We start from the raw sequence: 19,231 nt of genomic DNA on the forward strand, positions 1-19,231 counted from the left end.
AGACTTGACGGCACATAACAACAACAACAATGCATCTGAAATTTAGACAATGAATAAAGATAACAGAAGGATCGATGCCTTGGAATTGTTCTGTTGGAGAAAAAGACTGAGTATCTCATGGACTGTCAAAAGAACACATTAGTCTGACAAAAGTTCATCTCTCCTACTTTGTATGTTGTTAGGAGAAGCTAGTCCATGGAAAAAGAGATTATGCTGAGAAAGGTAGAAGGTCATAGAAAGAGAAGACAACCTTCAACAGGATGGATTGACAGAGTGACTGCATATTAGAGATGGTGAGGAAAGGGCAAAGTTATCTGTTGTTCACAGGGTCACTAAGAGTGGTATCGGATCCAATTACACTAACAACTACCAATCTCTGTGTGATGAGACAGTGTATACCACCTGCTTCAGGGAAGCTCCAGCCACTGTGAAAAAAAGCTTTACTACCCAGGGAGATTTTTAGTAACAACCAAGACCACACAATAGTCATGAGTCTGAGTCTTCGCTGGTAACAGTAACTTCCTGCAACAGAGGCCCAAAGCAAGAAAGAGCCCTCTTTATCTGTGAGGGCCCCTTACTCCGGAACCCACATACTTCTTTTAAGACACCCACAGAGATCATAACCACCACAACTACCTCTCACAGCTGTCTTCAATCTTATGCAGAAGATCATGGATTAAATTGTGTCTTTCAAAAGTATGTGCCAACTTGGCTGGGCCAGGCAAGGATGATCTGGCAGTTATACAATGCTGTGATCATCCCATGATGTAACCTAATCAATCAGTGGATCAGCCGGAAGAAGATCAGGGTGAGATGCAACACCTTTATCTGGTCACAGAGATCAACATAAGGATAGATTCTTGGAATGTGGCCTGAAACATGTTCTTGCTTATAAGAGATAAAAGGAAAGATAAGCTAGCAGGGAAGATGGAACTGACTACCACCAAAAAGGTAGGATTGAAACATATCCTTTTGATTCAGGATCTGCACGAGAACCTCTTAGGCCCAAAGCAGCTCATTGTTGTCAAGTTGGAATCAACACACAGCTGACCCTCCAGTGGTTTCCGAGAGGCTGTAAACCACATTGGAGGAGACTACTCAACTTTCTCCCAAGGAACAGCTACTAGACTTGAACCACCTACTTTTGGGTTGGCAGCACAACTCCTTACCCACAAGGCCACAGAGCGTCAGGGGCAAATTAAAGCCAAGACCTATACAAATATTAAAGAATATCAGATGCACAGATGCTGAAAGGAGATAAGGGCTTGTGTCCAGAGTAAACAAAGAGGACACCTAACACTTGAGATGGCATCCTGAGTTAGATTTTCTACCCTCTTACTTTGAGAGAAATAATTTATTTGTTAAAGCTGTCCACTTGTAATGTCTCTGCGATAGCAGCACTTCATAACTAAGAGACACACAGTAGAATTCAGCTTCTTCAGTCCACAAGAGACAGAGAGAGAGGCTCATTCCTGTCATTCCACACATGCATTTTGGTGAGATCTGTAGCAAATCCACACTAAGTTTTGAATGGGCTCTATTGTGTTTCTATACTCATCCTGCTAGACACAGAGTTATCAAGACTGCCTACTTAGAAATGGTTCAGAAACAACTGTTGGGTTTCTTGTTGACATATGGAGTCCTTGGATGGTGAAAACCATTTAAAGCCACAGCTGCTAACCAAAAGGCTGGAAGTTCAAGTACAGCCAGAGGTGCCTTGGAGGAATCTACTTCTAAAGAATAAGGCATTGAAAACCCTGAACTCTCACACTGGTAGGATTGTCAAGAATTGGAACTGACTTGACAATAACTAATTTTATTGCCATATTTACACTTGAACAGTACATTTACAGAGAACTACCAGAAATACAGGTTGGGTTTAGAAGAGGTCGTGGCACTAGAGACATTACTGTCAATGTCAGATGGATCTTGACAGAAAGGAGAGAAGAATGTCTAACTGTGTTTCACTGACAATGCAAAAGCATCTGACTGTGTGAATCACAATAATTGTGGCTAACCTTGAAGAAAATGGGAATCTCAGAACACTTGATCATGCTTATAAGAAAACTATACTTGGACCAAGAAGCAGTCCTCAGAACAGAGCAAAGAAACACTGCATGGTTCAAAATCAGGAAAGGAGTGCATCAGGGATGCACCCTGTCCCCATACTTTTTCAATCTGTATGCAGAACAGATCATTTGGGAAGCAGGGCTTTATGAGGAGGAATGTGGCATCAAGATTGGAGGAAGACTCATTAACAACCTACGATATGCAGATGACACACCTTACTTGCTGAAACTGAGGAAGACCTGAAGCATTTGCTGCAAGTGGTCAAGGACTGTAGTGAAGTCTTCAATATGGACTGAAGCTCAATATCAAGAAGACAAAGATTCTCAACACTGGGCCAATTGGCAGGACCATAATAGATGGAGAAGAGATTGAAGTTGTTAGAAATTACAGCTTGCTTGGACCCACAATCAACACTCTTAACACTGGCAGTCAAGAAGATGAATTGCATTGGGAAAATCTGCTGTCATGGACCTGTCCAGAGGTCTGAAGAGCAACAGTGTCAGTCTAGAGACAAAGGTGCGCCTAATCCAGGCCGGTCTTCTCAATTACATGTTGTGCTTCAGAGAGTTGGACAATGACTACGGATGAAAGAAGAAGAGATGCCTTTGAGTTATCATACTGGAGAAGAGTCTTGAACATACGACTATACCATGAACTGCTAAGAAAACAAATAGATCTGTCTTGGAGAGGGTGAAACCAAGTCTCTCCTTGGAGGCTAGGATTCTGAAGCTCCACTTCACTTACTTTGGGCACGTGGTCAAGAGAGATTGGTCTTTGGTGGATGGACAGTGCAGGAGAGGGAGACCCCACATGGGATGGATTGAAACAGTAACTGGGACAATGAGGGTTGGTGTGTAGGAATTCATGAGCCTGGTTTAGGACAGGGAAAGGTTCAGAGCTGCTGTACAATGGGTCACTATACAGTGGAGGTTAACTCAATGACACATAACAATAGTAACACCACGCTTCAACAATTTAGATCCTCCCAGAAGAGCTGTGGGTGAGCTTTAACAGTACTGGTAAGTATATTCATTTTCTCCTGGACACAAGAGCCTACTATTTGGTCCTAAAAGCCTTCTGAGATCCCAATTCTTCTCACTATTTCTTAGTTGTTGAAATTGACAGAAAACCTCATAAGCAGTTCCTTACTTTACCTCTGCCTTGCATGCGGACTTCTGAGCTGTAAAACAACCCAGTGGTAGATGGAATTTGCAGCAGGACTTAAGAACAATAAATGACATAGTTGAGCCTCTACATCTTGTGGTTCCTAACCTTTATACTATAATAGACAAAGAGCTAGTCAATAAGCCTTTTATTTTCAGAACTACCTTCCCTCTGTAACTTGATTTGTGCCACTGTTAGAACCTCTACTTGGAATATTATTGCTTTTAATTTTTGACTCATGTACTTTTAACTTGTTAGTTGTGTCTTCTAGGCTGCAACACTTCCATGATACATCTTCAAGAATATGAACATGTACGGCTAAGCACAATTGATAACAGTGCACCTAAATTCCAAAATCAATCTCCATAATAGTCCATGTGTTTCCTACTGCCAAGGGGGCCCTTTAGAGTAGTGAGAGAAGACATTCACCCTGAAACCCACAGCGTCCCTTTTCAGCAGGAAGTAGCTAAGAGAATACGCCATCCCCTTTTCCTTATGAATCAGGGTGAAGTCTCTCTCAGGGAGGAGTGATAGGGAATGGCAAGGGACACAATGACAAAGGAGATTAATCAGAACTGGCTTTGACAAGCACTGTGGCAATTGGACAATTAAAACAGACATGGCGGGGGGGAAGAAGAACGAACTGGGGATGAGGGTGGAGAAAACAGTGCAACAATGAATGAATGAAAACCCAAAATCTCTGTAAATGTTCATTAAAACTAATAAAATTTAATAAAAATTAAAAAAAAGAAAAACAAAAACAATAGTAACACCGTATGACAGGTCTGGAAGCAGTAGTGGCATCTATTTCCTAAATAATATGCTTCAGGAAACTCTATGAACTTTGATAAATGTTGATAGTTGTAGAGTAGAGGGGCTTTAGGCCTTTCATTCATAGGGTCACTTTGAATTGTGCTTGACTCGAAGGCAATCAATAACAACAAAATAATATAAGGTGGAGGAAGGTCAGTGAAAGAGAGAAAGATTGTCAACAATTTGGACCAACACAGTGACTATAACCATCAGACTGTGTATCAGAGATGCTGAGGATGGCACATGATAGGGCAAGGTCCAAATCTGCTGTTCACAGGGTCACTATGAGTCATATTCAACGTGATGACATCTAACCACAACAACAACATAAAATAAACGAGCTTATGCAAGGTAAATGTTTCTCAGTCTTTCAACCACATAAGAGGACTTTCTAACGGAGAAAGAAATGAATCATGACACATTCTAAAGCCAAATATAAGTAATTGTCTCCTAAGCTTTTGTTTTATGGACCCTGGACAGAAAAATCCTGTGTTTTCATTTGCTTACCACATATTATTATGAAAACTAACATACAGGAAAAAAAAAATCTCAAATTAGATTCTGAAGAAAATCCTATGCTGAGCGTATATACAGAAAAACAGCAATTCATCATTTTCTACATATAAAACTCACTGATTGCATTCTCCACATCATACAACCATTCTCATCCTTTTCTGAGTCATTACTCCCTTGGCGAACTCATTTTCAACTAAGCATATGTTTATAATGTTTGGTTTTTTGGTAAGTATTATATATTGCAATTGTATATTCCAGACCATATATGCTAGTGTTTGGAATAATAAAAAGACCATTAAGAACTCTGCTCCAACTTACCCTGAACTCATACTCTATTAAACTTCCTACTTCATCTTCTGATTTCATAGCTTGCTCACCAACAACCATACCTCCGAAATACACCTGGGAAGGCTTAGCAACACTGTTAAATTAAAAAACACCAGCTTTAGCAAAGGGTTGTAAATGGTTCTTTCAAACATTGATTTGTTAGGCTAAACACAAACACTTACCCAGAGACCGATAAAAGCAGTTCAATAACCACTTTTGCTTTAGCTGTAATTGAAGCCAAATTATCCTGATTGCTTGTTCTGAAATGAAAAGGAAACAAAAGGGCTTTATTTTTAACAGTCAGTGTTCATATTACAATTACACTTCTTGTATAAGCTAGATCAGGGCCAATTCATCGACTGCCTGTGTTTTCACGAAATACTATCGAATGGAAAAAGTTGAAGTAGCTCTTACGTCTCCAGCTTCAGATTAATATCCAGATCTGTGGTGTCAAAGGTGACCTCCGTTGTACTTAAAATAAAATAAAAAGTCACCTAGAAAACATAAATAGCTGTTAACACAGGCCAAGTAGATCAATACTGTAATAGCATTCAAAACTATAAAATAAAATATGTGAGAGCGTCACCTACGTTGGAGTTTCTTTTAAAAGGATTTCCAAGCTCACAGTCTGCTTGTGAGCCATTCTGGTTGGCAACACAACTCAGCTGTTTCTCCTAGAAGAGAAGAATGAATGAGGTCACAACACAGTTATGTGCCATACACTGTGGGGTTCTTCTCCCAGCTGGTCTCTAAAGATACTTACAGGGGAAGACCTCAGCTCCCTGTACGCAGAGTAGGTCAGTGTGTCCGGAAACGTTGCAATGAGTTTGGCTTCATGGGCGTCGTCACCATCCCTGGTGGGATCTCTTGGATTGGAAGGGCCATTTGTCACTGTTATTTCTAAAGCAATGTCCTTCTGATCTTTCAGAACTAGTTCTGGTACACCTTTATGACTATTTAAAAACAACAACAATGAAAACATCAAAGTCCGCAATATATTGGTCAGTAACTGGTTTTTAACAAAAAGCCATTGCAAAGCCAGAGCCATTGGCTATTGGTAGGGTGATCCTTACATTGGTAAATAAGAAAATTTGTCTTGATTGCCTTCTCGGGTACAGAACTTATATTCCAGTTTAAGGTTGCTGTTACATATGTTGTCGCTTCCACATCCTTCTTTTAAGAAGTGTACCTGAAGGGAAACAAACCATGTGTACTTAACATGATCCAGGATTCTAAATGGGCAACGCTCTTCTCATCCTGTTCATTTCCCTTCATTCCAAGGTCACTTCTGCGTTCCAGTTTCAGCAATATCTTGTCAAGAACCTAATTCCCACTCCGCCCTTTAATGTTTTAAAAACAATTTGGCAAGGAGGTACACAGCATGAGTCTTTCTGCCCTCCCCAGACGTGCATTCCAAACTTGGCCCTGTCACCACTGACTGTGGTTTTGGAAAGTGACTTAACCACTCAGAGTTTAAATTTTATCAGGAAACATGGGACACCGTCATCCTACTTTACAAGGCTACTATAAAAATGATGAATAATGAAGATGTTAGGTGCATTGTTACCTATTTTAATTCCCTTGATTCTCCCAACAGACCTATGAGGAATGTGCTATTATCAGTTCCATTATACAAAGGAACAATCAGAGCTTAAGGTCAGAAAACCAAGAGTATTTATTTAGTACAATGTTACTCGTTTACTCACTGACAAATAATTGGGAAAATTGTCTTGTTATGTTTAATATAACTTTAGATCTGGGAACATACACAGAAATACTAATATAATAACATTGCTATGTGCCATCAAATTGTAACTGATGCTTAGATGACCCTCCAGTAGGTTTGCAGAGACTGTAAATTGCATGAGAGGAGACTACCCATCTTTTTCCTGCAGAGCACCTCGTAGATTGGAACCACTTGCCTTCTGTTTGGTAATGTAACTCACTACTACCTAAAATTATAATAAAGAACATCAAAGATTGAGGGCTTTCCAAATCCTAAGGACTATACTGGTGGTAGAAAGAACTGACGGAGTCTAGATTTAGGTATTAGCTCCTAAGTCAAATGCAGTGACCAGTTAATTTGAAGCGCTAAATCCATCATCCACCAGAACTGTGGGGAAGGGGGTCTCTAGCATCAGCAGGATCTGTGCTTGTGTGGAAGCGAGATGTCAGAGAGGCTGAACAAACCCCTCAGACTACTGTCCTGAGATCACCTTTAAACCTTCAACCAAAAATATCCCTTCAAGTCCTCTTAAAATCAAACGATAGTAACGAGCAGTCTGTCTTAAGCAAGCACGCTTTCAAGAAGTATGCATATACAACCTGACAACAGCAACCTGAAAGGCTAAACAGGAATCCTGAGTAGGCGTGGGGAGCACTAAGTTTATATTAATGATGGAGGAACAACTCAGAAAAGGAGGGTAAGAATGGTTGCACAACTTGAAGAAAGGAGTTGATATCACTAAAGTGCATATGGAGAAACTGTTGAGTTGTGGATGTGTTGCTGTGCCTAGTCTCAACAAAATAAAATTTAGCTGGGGCGGGGGTGGGGGCAGGGTGAGGAATGCATCACTCCTGCCCAACTATGGCTCCCAACCACCCAAACTCTTGCAAACTGCCTTCACTTCATATGAATAGAATAGCCATAGAACATAAATTCTTCTTTCTAAGATTATGTAGGCTCTATGAGGCACTTGATGACTAATTAATTGCTAGTATTTTATACTGCTGGATTTGATAGTCCTTGATTTTATTATCTGTCATTCAAACTAACTACAAAAAGTTTGTCTTCAGTCTAATGTTCTTAAATGTACCCTTCTACATGTAGCTAAAGGAAAGGCCTGATATGAGAATAATAAACTCTGCCAGTCATAAAGTTTCAATGAGTTGCAATGGCCAAAATCCATGAAAAGAACATACTCTGTGCTTCCAAATTATTTATTTTGTACATTTTTTATATTCATTGCTAATTTGGGAAACACATCTATCTTCTTGGAATAGTACATATCCGAAAGTCTGATACAAAGGAATAGCCTCTAAAAATTGTTAGTTCTACTGCTTTCAAAAGCATTTGATTTAGCAGGATATTATGAAAAAACAAATGCAATACAGAAACCAGACAGACTTACATCTGTATGTGCAGCTTTGGGTTCATTTGAATTCAGAATTGGGAGAACTTCTGGGAGTGAATTTACTCGCCTACGAGTGCCAGGCTCCTGGATCTCTACTGACGCAGTTATGGGGATGGGGCGCAGTTTGTCTCTGATATTTTCCTACAAAGGATGCAGTGATATAGTTAAATATGGCATACATGGAAGGATGCTATTGAAGAAGTCCAAAATGATGCCTGGTTTTGTAATGAATAATGGAATCCAAAAATAAAATTAATAAATCTGTAAACACCACCATAAAACCCAACTTTCATCTCCTTTGTGAAACCATCTTGGCCACCTGCCGCCCTCACCTGCAGCCAGAGCGTCTCCTCCACGCACACCTTCTGCTCCTGCCTCAACAAAGTCAGCAGCTTCGTGGACTTGGGCTCTGAAGCTTGGTTTCCAAAATGAACTCTTGATGACAGCCCAGATTTCCTTCTGTCCTTTTCAGCCTCCAGTGTGGCCACAAGTCCTAGGGAAAGGACCCAATTCCTATGAACTCCAAGGGCATCATGCAAAAATCAGTCTGTAAGGATAGTAAGCTGCCTTTAAAAATATCTTTTCGACTTCTTAGAGAAGAATATGTTTTCCACTGCCAATGCTTTCCTTTGTATTTCCTGCTGCATACATATCAGCATGAGGGAGCTCACATGGTCTAGTGAGTAAGGAGTTGTACTGTCAAACCAAAGGTGGTTTGAATTGAATAGCTGCTCTGAAATATAGGTTTCTCGTGTGATCTACAGCCTATGAAAGCCTTCTGGAGGGTCAGGTGAATTGGTTCTGCCTCTGTGTCACGTAACAACACACATCAACAACTCATGATGCTCACTATGCAGTTATCTGTGTCCTACCACTGCTGTTAACTAGGCTTCAAAGTTAATTCTCATCAGGCCACCTGGGGGAGCTCGAGAATAAGTGAAATCCTCTCAACAGAGTCTGCAATGAATCAATCGTTTACAGGCTGAAATCAGTGAGTCACAGAACACCTAAGCTCTAGAGGGGTCAGGTCCAATAGTCTCTTCAAAGGATGGGTTATCAGAGATGGGGAAGGAGGGAGAGGGGAATAAAAAGTAATAAATAAGATAAACTGAGCAAAGGAAAAGGCAATCCATAAAATAAGAGCTTGATCAGACATTGTAATCAACTAATTACATTAATCAATTGTAATTAATGTTGCAAAATTGTGTATAAGCAATGAGTGAAAAACCAGTAGGATATATAAACTTTTATTTATTTCAAAACCAAAAAAAAAATTATATACATAAATAAAAGCCAAAGAATCCCCTGCGATTGAGTTGATTCTGACTCAGGATCTGTGAAGCTGTACATTTTAGCAGGAGCAGACTGCCTCCTCTTTGTCCCATGAGAGGGTTGGCAAAGTCAAACTACCCAATTCTCCATTAGCAGCCTGTCCACGAAGGCTCTGTGTTGAAGCCTCGCTGGTCACAGGGACCTCCAGAACAGCAGCAGCAGCATCCTCCTAGAGCCTCTAAGAGTGCAGAACCTCAGGCTCCACAGGAGAACCAACAAACCTGAATTCACTGCAAATGGGACCGCTGGTGATTCATGGGTATACTAAGGCCTGAGAAGCACAAACCAGGATACCTGGAGAGCATGAAAGGAAGCACCCCATCTACTTGCTGAAAGGTTGGCAGTTGGGCCCTATCTATCCAGAGGAACTTCCAGAGACAGGTCTGGTGATCTGCTTCTGAAGGGCCAGAGCCTTGAAAACCTACTGTTCTACTCTGCACACACATGGGGTCAAGGTCACTATGACTCGGATCCTGATTCAATGTCAACCAACAGAGGGTGAGGGGTTGGGGTGGAAGGAAGGGTGGGAATCTACAGACAGTAGGATGACTTTTTTCCCAAAATGCAGACCCAAAAAGGAGAATGCATTCCTTAATGGCTAGACGGCACTTTGTCAAGGGTGACTCAGCTCCACCATCTAAGCCCCAAAGCATGAGACACAGCTCCACGATCTATCCTAAAGGAGCATGGAGGTGAGCCAGGGCAGGATCATGAACATCTCATTTCTTGACTCTAAAATACATTCTTTGTCAGTTCACTGGATATAGCTGCTAACTAGGTTTTTCATGGGCCAATACTCAAATTACTCATTTTCATTAAACACTCCATGCCAGACAAGAAAGCAAACCAAACTGCACAAGGGACAGAGAAATCAGCCTTGAAGAAAAAAAAATCTGTGACAGGGAATGTAGAAGATGAAATGCCCGTCTCCTAATATTCACATTAAAGTTGGAAGAGACTACTTAGATATTTTAATTCCCTTTTTTCCCCCCAGATGGTAAAATGGAGACCTAGCTGAGAAACTGGTACATTTACACAATGGAATACTATGCAGTACTAAGGAACAATGCTTTCTTAAAATACTATGCAACATGAGAGAGTCTAGAGCATATTACGCTGAGTGAACTCAATCTCATAAGGATAAGTACTACCCAAGATCATTATTGTAAAAATAGAAAGATAACTAATTAAGACCTGTCTAAAATGTTCAAAAGGGGATAGGGGAGAAGGAGGCATAAAAAGGAGGAGGGAAATCACTAAGATAGCAGAGGTTAGCGGGTGGATGTGGGGTGAAAACAGGAAAGATTCAAAGATCACTTGAAAGGTAGGGTAATAATAGGTATAGATTAAAGTGCAACAATAAATGAATGGAAAACCAATGTCTCTGTAAATTTTCATCGAAATTAATAATAAATTTAAAAAAGAAAAATAGGTATAGAATAATAGTAATTATATAAAAAATGTATATGAATGATTATATAAAATATAATGTACATGAATAAAACACAATGTAAAGGAAGGATTGTATAAAACACAATGTACAGGCATAAAACACAATGTATCTTAATTATTATGTGCAAAACAACAACAATAAAAATTTTAGAAGGAGGAGAAAAACTGTAGACCCAGCAATGTAAGTCACTATCCTAGGACCACACAGCAAGGAACAGAGGCCACATCAGCTTCTATCACAAATGTTAAGGGTCGTGGTTTTATACGGGCTCCTAGATGTCCAGGTTTTCCCTGGCCTCTGCAAGAACCCTATCTTTTCTCCTTTTCTACTTGTGTCCCTTCCTCTTGCTCCTTCAGAGCTTAACCTGGACTTTACTTCCTCAACCAGGTCCTCCTTGGATACCTTGTCTGATCCTGGTTGTTATGTGCTGTCAAACTGGAATCAACTCCTAGCTGATCTTTCAACAGGTTTTCAGAGGTTATAAACCACATGGGAGGAGAGTGCCCATCTTCCTCCGCTGGAGCAGCTGGTGTATTTGAACTGCCTGCCTTTGGGTTGGCAGTACAACTCCTTATCCACTAGGCTACCAGCTCCCTCTGTCTGATCCTAGAGTATTGATATTTCTCTAACCACAGTTACAAAAGCATGAGCATATCTCTTAGTGGCAGCTCTCTAGGTAGCATGAGTGGTTAATATGATGAGCTACTTACTAACCAGAAGGTTAGCAAATCAAGTCTAGCTAAAGGTGCTTTGAAAGAAAGGCCTGGTGATTTATTTCTAAAAAACCAGCCATTGAAAACCCTATGGAGCACAGTTCTACTCTGGCACACACTTTCCCCCTCTCCCCCCATCCCTTAGTAGAGCAAAAAGCCAAGTCAAGGGACATGTCAGTCTTGTTTACCAGGGTATCCCTCGGGAACTACAAGTATATAACATATATTAATATAAAATTTGTAGGAATAAATGAATGAAAATTGAGATGCATATCCACGCATACACACAAAACCACGTCATCCTATGTGGAAATGATGGTTATTCAGACATCTAAGGCCAAAACTCAGAAACACTTGACAGGTTCAATAGTAATTTGGGCCCATCTGAAGAATTCTTAAATGTCATCAGTGCTGAGTGGAATGCTCCCCATTTTAGGTCCTCTGTAGCCCTGACATCACCCACTTATCAGCGACCTGAGAACATCACAATGAACCACCGCAAGACGCGCAAGCTGAGTGCCCCTCGCAGCAAGTCGGGGAGGACGTGGGTGCATTAAACCACTCATTGACCAAGGCGCTCTGACCTTCCCTAGCCCTCCAGACAGTTCACATCATCTTAAAATCCTCACCGGCCACCTCTGCTGACATTCTGAGGGGCAAGACAAGCAGAATACTCATTAAGGCTCAATTAGACATCTCCGTACACATCAAGTACATCTAAAGACTGCTGGGTTAAAACAGCCCAGCCAAACAATAAGCTCACACTCTCAGATACCAGGGGGATAGATGAAGATGGATTAAGTCAGCCAGCTTTTGGAAGTTCTGTTTTATTAGATTCAGAACTTTCCAATATTGTGGGAACACAGAAAATGACAGTAAAGAGGTTTGTTTATTTTTTTGCTGAGTATCTGCAGAGAGAGAGAAAAAAAAATCTATCTGCAATAAACCATCAATAAATACCTGGTTAATGGAGCAGCTTGAGACTATAAAGATATTAGCACACAGGGTATAAAATGTGGCATTAACACTAAGAGAAAATTTGTAGCTTATAGTATAGAAATAATTGACTTGGGAAGGAAGGAGAAGCACTTACTTAGATGAAATTTCACATCTACAGTCAATCTGAGAGTGGTCTGGACAAAATGATAGTGAGCTGAGTAGAATAAAAATGTTTCCCCACTTCATCTCCCCTGGGCAGTCCAAGAGTCACTGCCTCTCCTTGTCTCTCAAGTTCACTTGCAATGAATGATGAAAGCCTGCTATCCAAGTGGGCAAGTGCAAGGTAATGCATCTGGGTAAAAGCAATGCAAACGACAATGAATCCTGAGGAGGATAGTTGATGTGTCCTTGCCATTAAAAGCCACACTGAGTATAGAATTGCTTTCTATCTTTGAAAAGATGCCAGCCACATCAAAGAGCAATGTGAAAAACCCTGGCTTACCGGTGCACACAATTCTAACACATTTACACTGAGAATGCACAAGGCCAGGGTGTGCAACGTGCAAGGAAAATGGAGTGCAGCAGGACACCGTCCGGTAGAGAGGAGCTAAGACCAGAGAGACAAAGAAACCACCTCTGAGGACAGTGTAAACACTAGGAAGACGAAAGTCAGGTGTGCAAATGACAGTTCAAGGATACAGAAGTGTGAAGTGGGTGAATGGACTAATCCTAGAACTCTGGGATTTTAAAAAGAGACCTTTTAAAATAAAAAGAACACAAAACAGTCCTTAGCTAACATGGGACAGGCTGGGGAGGAGTTAATCACATTTTCATCTTTTAGGTGGAATATCTCATTTTGAATCAGGGTCCTACTATAAACTAGATACCATCACTGGATTTTTATGCAAATATTGCATATGTCATCCATGTTCTGCAAACCTTAAGATTGGTTTCCTACATGCACTGTGTGTTTGTGCAAAAAAAAAAAAAACAGGGTATCTGTGGGGTACTTAGTAGAATCGATTACCTGAAGGTGGGGTAAGGACTAGAAAACAAATACAAAACCAGCAAGACCGCTTTGCCCTTACTCAAACCTTCCCTTGCTATCAAACACTGAGGTGACAGGGCTGTACGTGGGTGTTGCTGAACTGTGTGGTTCCAGAGGACAAGCAAGGATGCTCACCCTCTCGCTCTTCTCATTTTTTCTTTGCAAAGAAAAGAATTTCTTTAAATCCCCATATACTTCCTTGACTGAATCAGATGACTCCTACATGAAGATGAGAGGCTTCTACTGAAACATACAGGGGAAGTCTTATTTGTCCAGGTGCTCTTAGACGTCAGATAGGATCACGATTGCTGTCAAGTCAGCTCTGACTCACATTAACTGTTACCCAGTAAAACAACCTTCCTTAGGATTTTTCATTACTTAAAAAAAAAAAAAAGTAGATTACCAGGTCTTTTTTCAGACCTGGTGTACCAAATTTGATCACCTTTTGGTGACCAGCCAAGTGTGCTAACCACTGAACCCGGAGGAACTCCAGAGCATTGTTCTGTCTCTCATTGCCGTGGAGTCAGAATCAACTCAGAGCTGGCCCTCCAGAAGGTTTCCCAGGCAGCACATCACACAGAAGGAGACTGCTCAGCTCTCTTCCTCGGAGCTGCTGGTGGATTGGAACCACAAGAGGGACAGCTTTGGAGTTAGCAGCACCACTCCCTAGGGACTGCGCCACCAGAGGCTGTTAGCACTGTCAAAATCACAGGCAAAACTCCTCTGCAGTGCAACCATTCTAGAAGGCAGTTTGGTGCTTCCTCAAAAAACAGAACATAGAAATTCCATATGACCTAGCTATTCCACTACTTGGAATATACCCTGAGAATATGAGAACTGAGCCAAAAGCTGAAATATGTGCACCAATGTTCACAGCAGCATTATTCACATCGCAAGAACATGGAAACAGCCCAAATGTGCAACCACAAACAAATGGATTGAGAAAGTATGGTACATTCACACAATGGAGCAATAACTTTGTAAATTATTACTTAACTTGGGAGAGACCAGAGAGCATTATGCTGAGTGAACTCACTCCGTCCCACAAGGATAAATATTGTATAAAACTGTTATTGTTGAACAAGTATAAGGATCCAGGAGGGGTGGGAGAGGCTGGAAGCAGAGGGATGTGGATGTGCAGGGGGTGGGGGGATTAATCATGGGTTGTATAATTTGATGGGATGGGGGTGGTGAGGGAAATTGAAAGAATTTATATTCAAATTTTGTAAATAAACTGGAAGGAAAGAAAACCCCACTTCCTTTGCAATTATACAGAGAGGAAAAAGAGTTATATAAACTGCTTTCACCATATAATCTCCTTTGATTCCATTACAAATATTTGCAGGAAGTATGATTTGACACTGGCAGCTCTGGTGCCCTAGTTGGTAAAGAAGTTGAGCTTCTAATGTAAAGGCAGGTAGTTTGAATCCACCAGTTACTCTATGGGAGAATGGTAGGCAATCTCCTCCCAAGTAATTTGCTGCCTCTGAAAACCCCCTAAAGGTTCAGTTATGAAATGGCTGTGGCAATGAGAGAGGAAGATGATTTGAAACATCCTTTTATTTTTTTCTGGACTGCTAATAGTTTAATAGTTTATTCCTTGTTAATACCTTTTTTCTACACAGTTAGAACTTTATTTTACTTTTAAGATTGTTATTGCTCAGAATTTTATTTTATTTTTAAGACTGTTATTGCTCAGAAGCACTTAGGAGATTATGGCATTTATTTTTTTCCTTTTTAGAGCTTAAAAGTCTTGAGAATCATTTACATTCAAATTTACTTACTTTTGAGATGTATATGTAATATTTTTGTTTGTTTTAACTGATACATCTTTTAATTGATGAGAAAACAAACCCCTAATGTTTCGGGCTTGGTCAGTGCTGTAAGATCATGTCAAAGCTGTAACCAGCAGCAGATATCGAGTGAGCCCTGAACTCTCAAGATCAGCTGTCCACTTCCACCAGGAGCCTGTGTGTTCCTGCTTGCTGGGAACAGTTTGGGTGTTCCAGGCCACAGGGGCCTCCTAGAGACTGAGTGGGTATAAAAAGGCACTTACTCTGTGCTGTATTCAGACTCCTACAGACACACACCACCTTACAACCACGAAACCAATTTTCCACACTGCCTTTCAAAGACATAAATGGAGGAAATGGTTGTGGTAGCAAAGGGGTACTTTTCCAAGAAGTTCTGTCTTAAACCATCTGCTTGGGGAAATACAAATGGAGACCAGACGGAGAAAACTCAAATGGAGAGGAGGAGGAGAGATAATTTTTTTTCCTTTTTGAGTTGTTCCTTCCTGATAAAAAGAGGGTTAACTTCTTTTACAAAAGGACTTTATGAACCCATTTTGGGTATTTTTTTGTTATTTAGGCAGAACTTTCAACCTAGCCAACAGGAAAATATTAAAAAAAAATTTCTAGGTACTTACCTATTACAGGATTATAGCCAGCAGGTTTGGCAGTATACTCAAAACAGGCTCTAACATCGAGGCTGCATAAAATCAAACACACATTTCTTTGAAAAGATCCATTACTGCTGCAGGGAAAACCCAACATGTTTTCTCAGCTCCTGAAAGCCCTTACAGCCCACTGACGGGGAAAATAGTATCTGATCACTTAGCAGGTTCCCCTTGCCCTTGCCCAGCCCCCTTCTAATCTTTCCTGTGGCTCCTGGGGAGTCTCATAAAGCAAAGGTGGAACGCATAAAGCCACATGCTCACCAAATCCCACTGGGCGCCCCACAAGGCTTAGACGTTTTGTGGCGGAGATCAATCTTGTCGGGTGATACCGTGATGGTTTTCTTAATACTAATCACTGGCCGGGATCTGAAGACAAAAAGAGTTAAAATAAGTTCAGACTTTTGTTCCTGTCAGTGTACGATGAGTTCATTTGGTACATTCCTTAAAAATCAGAAATAGTTACAAAGCCAAACAAATCCCAACCAAATGGATATTTATATTTCTAGGCATTTTTCTTAAAGAAATAAACCATTACATTTTTTTATTACACATATACACACATTTATGTGTTATATGCATGTTGTTGTTGTGTGTTTTCCAGTTGGAACTGACTCATAGCTGTACAGGAGGTTTTCAGAAGCAGTAAATCACATAGGAGAATGTCCATCCTCTCCCATGGAGCTGCTGGTGGATGTGAACTGCAGACCTTTGGGATTATAGTGCAGCTTTTTTACCACTAAGCCAACAGAGGTTCCTATTACATAAATACATATGGCACCCAAGAACTATATCTATCTCTCTTTTCTTTCTTTCTATCTATCTATCTATCTATCTATCTATCTATCTATCTATCTATCTATCTATCTATCATGGAGGGACTAGGCTTTGGAGAGGGACATCATGCTTGAGAGGGTAGAGGGACAGCACAAGTAGGAAGACACTTGATGAGATGGATTGATTTAGTGACTGGGGTAAAGGGGGTAGGTGTGTTAGAGACAATAAAGTTGGCACAGGATAAGGCAGGGTTCAGAGCTATTGTACATAGGGTCGCTATGAGTCGCAAGTGACTCAACAGCATTCAACAACAACAACAATAAATCACTGCTGTCAAGTTAGGATTGGCTCATAGCTAAAACAACAACAACATATCACTGCTGTCAAGTTACGACTGATTCATAGCTAATACTCCATCAGTTTTCCAAGACTGTAAAAGCACATGGAAGGAGATTATCTTTCTCCTGATGGGTAGTAGTCAAGCACACAGCTGTTAACCAAAAGGGAGAAACAAGAGATAGTCAGCTTCTGTAAAGATTTGCAGGCTTCAAAATGGTAGGGAACAATTCTCCCTTGTCCTGTAGGGCTACTACGAGTGGGAGCTAATTAGACAGCCAGGGATGGTGATACTGGCTGCTTCAATGTCTGACATTGAAAAGCAGGGATGGCTGCTTCAATGTCTGACACCTTTTGAAAGGCAAGGTTTCAAGATACTGAAAAAGTATAGATACTAAAAATTCCTAAAAGTTGTTGTATGGAAAATGCAAACATCAAGGAAATTACACTTTCTAGAACTCTGTATTTTCAACAAATATGTGCTACTTTAAAAATGGGAAAAACAACAACAGAAAAAAAAAAAACAAACAACAAAACCCCAAAACACTGAATAATAGATCCAAGCACAGCAAACAGGGATGCACACTGCTACAGTCTTTTTGGGAGGCCTGAATCAAAAGCTTTTTAAAAAAAATTTTTATTAAATTTTATTAATTTTCATGAACATTTACAGAGATTTTGGATTTTCATTTATTCATTGTTGTACTATTTTCTCTACCTCCCCCAGTTTGTTCCTCTTTTTTTTCCCCTTGAAAGTCTGTTTTAATTGTCAAAGCCAGTTCTGATTAATCTCCTTTGCCATCTTCTATCACTCCTCCCTAAGAGAGACTTCACCTTGATTCACAAGGAAAAGGGGACGGTGTATTCTCTTAGCTACTTCCTGCCTTTAACACAATGACTTCACTCTTAAGAACTTATCATTAAGGAACTTATCTAGGACATGAGCAAAAGTAAGGATGCTAAGTATAAAATTGTTCAGCGAAGTAAAAATAACAAAACCAAAAATATCTTTCAATAATAGCACAGCAGATGGCTAAAAAAAAATCACAATATGTATGATACATACAATGATATAAAAGGAAGTCTCTAGTCACCTCTACTTAATAGTGAACTTCACTTACAAAAGTACTCAGGGACATGAAAATAGCCTACTGTGCATTATAAATTTATAAAAGCAGGTTCTAAAACAACACAATCATGATCTTAATTTTTTAAAATGTCTACATACATTCACAGAAAAGAGTAGAATATAAAACACAAATTAAATTTAATATGGTGAATTAGGAGATATTTTTATTTTATTCGTTATGTTCTTGGTAGTGTCAAATTCTATACACAAATATGTTTTTACTCCTATTATTTAGTTCAAACATAGCAAGATTTTCCAAATTATGTTTATTATTAAGTTGGTATACCAGCCTCAAAAGAGTCTCCTGAAATGCTCGCAAGTCTCCACCTTTGAAGTTTATCTTTCTCTCACTGCTGTCAAAGTCAGAACCGACTCATAACTGATTCTCTAGTGGATTCTGGAGGCTATAAACTGCATGGGAAGAGACTGTGCTGTCCACTTCCCTGAGCCAATGGGGGATCTGAACCACCAGAGAGATTAGCAGTGAAACTGACTAGAGAAATATGCCACCTCTATTTTGTTTGACACACAGACATTACATTTCAGCCTTGTTAGTTCAAAATGTCAAAATTGCCATGTAATCTGACTACTGAACATTGTTTAATATTTTTTTTATTTCCATTCATTTATTGTTGCACTTTTCTCCCTTCCCACCACTCCCCTCCAGTTTGTTCTTCTCTTTGAAAAGTAAAATTCTTTCATTGTTTTACAATCCCTCCTCCCAAGTCCATTCCACTACGCAGCCTTCATTCTACTGAACATTTTTAAAGTCAGCTAAGGGATCACATACCTGAAAACAGTTACTGAATCGGAGAGGGAGCCCACAGCAACGTCAGGATAGGAATTTCTATCAAGGTCCATATTTCCGGCAATTGAATATCCAAAATAAGGTGATTTGCCCTCAAGAACCTGAAATAAAAGAGCTTATCAGATGGATGGTGAGCTACCAGTATGACGTTCTTATCGATGCTTTGTAAAGAATATTCACAAGAGTCTTTTGCAAATGAAGCTTAAGAACTCACAAA

At 40.1% G+C, this 19,231-nt stretch overlaps 1 protein-coding gene across 2 annotated transcripts in view; it reads right to left on the bottom strand.

The window, feature by feature from the left end:
- The window catches only part of ITGA6 (integrin, alpha 6), an 86,030-nt gene that overhangs the window by 20,042 nt on the left and 46,757 nt on the right, over positions 1 to 19,231 (bottom strand). For both annotated transcript variants that reach the window (XM_006878833.1, XM_006878832.1), the window contains exons 9-19: positions 18,997 to 19,115; positions 16,229 to 16,333; positions 15,938 to 15,999; positions 8,357 to 8,517; positions 8,022 to 8,165; positions 5,964 to 6,079; positions 5,654 to 5,843; positions 5,481 to 5,564; positions 5,305 to 5,384; positions 5,073 to 5,150; positions 4,882 to 4,984 (exon numbers count right to left, since the gene is read on the bottom strand). In XM_006878833.1, coding sequence (XP_006878895.1) covers positions 4,882 to 4,984; positions 5,073 to 5,150; positions 5,305 to 5,384; positions 5,481 to 5,564; positions 5,654 to 5,843; positions 5,964 to 6,079; positions 8,022 to 8,165; positions 8,357 to 8,517; positions 15,938 to 15,999; positions 16,229 to 16,333; positions 18,997 to 19,115 — 1,242 coding nt within the window. The remainder of the gene's footprint in view (positions 1 to 4,881; positions 4,985 to 5,072; positions 5,151 to 5,304; positions 5,385 to 5,480; positions 5,565 to 5,653; positions 5,844 to 5,963; positions 6,080 to 8,021; positions 8,166 to 8,356; positions 8,518 to 15,937; positions 16,000 to 16,228; positions 16,334 to 18,996; positions 19,116 to 19,231) is intronic.

The sequence above is a fragment of the Elephantulus edwardii genome, unplaced genomic scaffold (genome assembly GCF_000299155.1).
Source record: "Elephantulus edwardii isolate Elephantulus edwardi_28Jun2011 unplaced genomic scaffold, EleEdw1.0 scaffold00001, whole genome shotgun sequence".
In the NCBI taxonomy this organism is placed as follows: domain Eukaryota; kingdom Metazoa; phylum Chordata; class Mammalia; order Macroscelidea; family Macroscelididae; genus Elephantulus; species Elephantulus edwardii.